Source organism: Cebus imitator, unplaced genomic scaffold, assembly GCF_001604975.1.
Source record: "Cebus imitator isolate Cc_AM_T3 unplaced genomic scaffold, Cebus_imitator-1.0 Scaffold372, whole genome shotgun sequence".
Classification (NCBI taxonomy): Eukaryota; Metazoa; Chordata; class Mammalia; order Primates; family Cebidae; genus Cebus; species Cebus imitator.
In genome coordinates, this window is record NW_016107687.1 from 830054 (window position 1) to 834757 (window position 4704).

Consider the following 4704-nt stretch of genomic DNA (forward strand, 5'->3'; position numbering starts at 1 on the left):
AAAAAAAAAGACCACCACCAACAAAAACACCAAAGAAATAAAAACAATCTAAACCAAAACAATCATGAAAAGTTCAGGATTACTGCAATTTTCTTCTGAATAATTTATTGATAAAGACACATTTGTAAAGAAATGTTGATTTATTTTTAATATCTAAGAAGCATTTCTTTTGACATGATGAAATCAGGTCTATAAGCCAACACATGGTGTAATCAGGTCTATATGCCAATAATTTGGTAACCTAGAAAATGGCAGCTGGAATTTTTTTTTTTTTTTTGAGATGGAGTCTCACTCTGTTGCCCAGGCTGGAGTGCAGTGGTGTGATCTCGGCTCACTGCAACCTCTGCCTCCTGGGTTCTGGCAATTCTCCTGCCTCAGACTCTTGAGTAAGCTGGGATTACAGGCTCATGCCACCACAGCCAGCTAATTTTTTATTTTTAGTAGAGACAGGGTTTTACTATGTTGACCAGGCTGGTCTCAAACTCCTGCCCTCAGGTAATCCACCTGCCTCGGCCTCCCAGAGTGCTGGGATTACAGGTGTGAGCCACTGCACCTGGCCTATATATACTATTTTTATATCATTAATTACCATCTTTTGGAAACATGTTCTAATATTGAAAAAAATGTTACTAAACTGAAGATGTAACTTACTTTAAAGCTAATTTCATTTAAACAGTCACTGAAAATTAGCAGACTGGTACGTCATTCATTTATTTAAACTGTTTTGACAAATAAATGTTTTCAATGAGGAGGCATTTTTGGGGGTAAAATATTGAAAGCAATAATGCTTCTTTTCCATGTCACTGTAATGGGGGAATAAAAGAGTAAATCTTAAAAAATACTACTGTGGAATAGGTATATTCCTATCAATACTATTAATAAAAGTACAATCTCCACATAAAGGTTCTATTTATTGGTGTTCTTTGCTAGAGGCGCTGAAATAAAAACTAAATTGGTAAATTTATTAAATAATCACCTAACGAGTAAAATTTTACCTAATATTCAGTGATATAAACATTTAAACTATATAAGATACCCATATTAGATGGTAGAATGGAAAATTAAAGAGGGTGTTATTTATTTATTGGTGTTCTTTGCTAGAGGTGCTGAAATAAAAACTAAATTGGCAAATTTATTAAATAATCACCTAACGAGTAAAATTTTACCTAATATTCAGTGATATAAACACTTAAACTATATGATACCCATATTAGATGGCAGAATGGAAAATTAAAATAAAGAGGGACTCAATACTTCCTTGCCCCACACATTCTCAGACTAAACAGGTATCTGACAATGGATAACTGTATTTATATAAATAAAGGCAATCACCCTTGCATTTATTTCTGTTATATGGACGTATGACGCTTAAAATGCTCCGCTACAATAATGCATCATAATCTCACATAAAATCCTAATCTTTTCATTTCTTAAGATTGATTAAGTTACTGATGTTCTTGGTAAACGAAAATATTTCTCTTTAGGATATGTTATTTTATGATTTGCAGGTTGTGTGTAATCATTCTTCACCAGTCTGAAATGCCAGAAACCAAAACCAAAAGAAATAATAATTCTGTTAGATGTAATAATTTCTTGCCAAGCACAATCCCTTAGTCTAGAACGTTGAGTAATTTTTCAAAGAAAATGTTCCTTTTTCTCTGGGCACAATAGCTCCCACCTCTAATCCCAGCACTTTGGGAGGCTGAGGCGGGCAGGTAACTTGAGGCCAGGAGTTTGAGACTAGCCTGGCCAGCATGGTGAAACCTTGTCTCTACTAAAAATACAAAAATTAGCCAGGCGTGGTGGTGCATACCTGTAATCTCAGCTACTTCGGAGGTGGAGGTTGCAATGAGCAGACACACAAAATTCTCCCTACATCCAATATTCTGAGAGTAGTTTATGATTACCGCCTATATTGTTATTTTCAAAAGATAACTTTTGTTTCACAAACTGGATACACAGAAACACATGAACTCTTTACATTAAAATTGAGAAATTTATTTTTTTTCCATGAAATAGTAAGCAGAATTAAAGTAAAGAAATATACAGCTTAAAACAGTTGAAATGACCTTAGAATTTTAATGACAGTTATACATTTATGGCCAAAGGAAAAAATGAATAGTTTTTTAATAATGAATTAACTTTAAAAGTTTTGCTTAATAATTCATCTAAAATTACATGGATACAAGGATAACTGGGATCCGGGCACCTTGTAAAATAAAATAATGCCACTTTATCCTTCTCAAAAAAATTGTTATCCCAGTATAACAGTGGTTCGGTTCTGCTCCCCACTCACAGTAGCCACCATTCTACCATTTACAAACATGTTAACTCAGTCTTCCTGATATGTAAGGATGCCTATTTCAGTTCCATTAAAAATATTTCCAGTAGGCGGTCAGAGAAAATGACTTATTTAGCCCCACTCAGAGTAGAGGATCGGTATGTCAACACATTGTTCGGTCATGGCTTTCTTCTCGTGCTCACTGAGGTCAAATTTCCTCATATAATTATAAACGTTAAAAGATAAAATTACATCTTCACAGCAGCCAAAAATTTATATATTTTTTATGTATTTACAATATCGTACATATTTACATGACCACATCAAATACTGGACTGTAGAAACAACTGACCATCTATAAAGGCATTCATTTAATGCCCAAGCGTTATTTTCTTGTGTAAACAGAAACTTTTTCAAACTTCTATTAGAAAGCTAAAGACAGTCAACATTGTGAAGGCCACCATCCATGGTTAAAGAGCCAAACCTAAAACACACACAAAAAGAGAAAAGGTAATCTCAAAAGATTCATTTACGTATAAAGGCCCCCAACATTAAAATACTTTTCAGAGGAATAAATAGCTATTTATTTTTAAAGAGCTTAAGCAATTATGATTTGTTCTATTTCTTACTGGAACAGCATGGTATATCATATATGCATGAGAAACCGATATGATGTAATCAAGAAAGTGTTAGTAAGAACTGGATAATTTCTTTCTGGTGGGGTGGGATTTGTTTTTATTTTTATTTATTTATTTAGAGACAGAGTTCTGCTCTTGTTGCCCAGACTGGAGTGCAATGGCACAATCTTGGCTCACTGCAACCTCCATCTCCCGGGTTCAAACGATTCTCCTGCCTCAGCCTCCCAAGGAGCTGGGACTAGAGGTACACACCACCACGCCCAGCTAATTTTTTTGTATTTATAGTAGAGACAGGGTTTCTCCATGTTGGTCAGGCTGGTCTCCAACTCCTGACCTCAGGTGATCCACCCGCCTCAGCCTCCTAAAGTGCTTGGATTACAGGTGTGAGCTAGCATGCCCAGCTGGGATTTATAAACTAAGATAGAGTTGGGGCCGGGCGTGGTGGCTCATGCCTGTAATCCCAGCACTCTGAGAGACCGAGGCAGGTGGATCACTTGAGGTCAGGAGTTGGAGACCAGCCTGGCCAAGATGGTGAAACCCTGTCTCTACTAAAGATACAAAAAAATTAGCCAGGCATGGTGGCGGGTGCCTGTAGTCCCAGCTACTCAGGGGGCTGAGGCAGGAGAATCACTTGAGCCCAGGAGGTCAATGTGGGTAGATGACCTGAGGCCAGGAGTTGGAGACCAGCCTGCCCAACGTGGTGAAACCCCGTCTTTACTAAAAATACAAAAATTAGCCGGCGTGGTGGCAGGCACCTGTAGTCCTAGCTACTTGGGAGACTGAGGCAGGCGAATCACTTGAACCCGAGAGGCAGAGGTTACAGTGAGCTGAGATTGCATCATTGCACTCCAGCCTGGGCAACAGCAAAACTCTGTCTCAAAAAAAAAAAAAAAAAATTATTAAAACCCACCAAAATTTAAATTGGCATACTCTCCGACCCAGAAATTCCATATCTAGAAACATCTAAAGCTGGTTCCTCAGAAATTCCCATGCAAATACAGGACGATATATACACAAGATGCTCACTGAAGCATGGTCTGTAACTGTGAAAAATCAGAAACTTAAATGCCCAACAAATACACAAGGAGAGATATATATCTCTCACATTTATGTGGTACTAATATATACATATATACATATATATATTTGTTTGAGACAGAGTCTTGCTCTGTCACCCAGGCTGGAGTGCAATGGCATGATCTTGGCTCACTGCAACCTCCACCTCCCAGATTCACGCGACTCTCGTGCCTCAGCCTCCCCAGGAGCTGCAGTTACAAGTGTGCACCAACACACTCGGCTAATTTTTTGTATTTTTGGTAGAGACAGGGTTTTGCCATGTTGCCTAGGCTGGTCTTGAACTCTTGAGCTCAGGTAATCTGCCTGTCTCAGCCTCCCAAAGTGCTAGGATTACAGGTGTGAGCCACTGTGCCTGGCCAAATGTGAAATATATTTATTAGCATTACAAGGGTTTGAGAACTTATAGAGGAGCACCTAAGGGCTTGAAAAAGAAAGGGTTCCATTACAGAGCCAAATATGACTTAATTTCTCTGAGGAATCAGGATAAGGAAAATAGCCATCCAAATATTGCTTTATTGGCTCTGTATGTTTTAAAAAATCTCTTTTGGCCTTATCTATTAGGATTTTGCAGATAATAAGGAGACACATAGCTCCTCAAAGTACTGCATTTATCTATGGCTTTCCCCTGCAAGGAGGTGTGCAGAGGACTCTGTAAGCTACTCAGCACCAGAGTGCTGGTGTTTTTTTTTTTTTTTTTGGAGGAGTTTT

General features: G+C 37.9%; 1 protein-coding gene across 1 annotated transcript in view; it reads right to left on the bottom strand.

The window, feature by feature from the left end:
- Nucleotides 1-1974: 1974 nt before the first annotated feature.
- The window catches only part of TBK1 (TANK binding kinase 1), a 54359-nt gene continuing 51629 nt past the window's right edge, over nucleotides 1975-4704 (bottom strand). Inside the window, exon 21 of the mRNA XM_017507308.2 lies at nucleotides 1975-2765. Within this exon, the coding sequence (XP_017362797.1) occupies nucleotides 2714-2765 (52 nt within the window). The 3' untranslated portion in view covers nucleotides 1975-2713. The remainder of the gene's footprint in view (nucleotides 2766-4704) is intronic.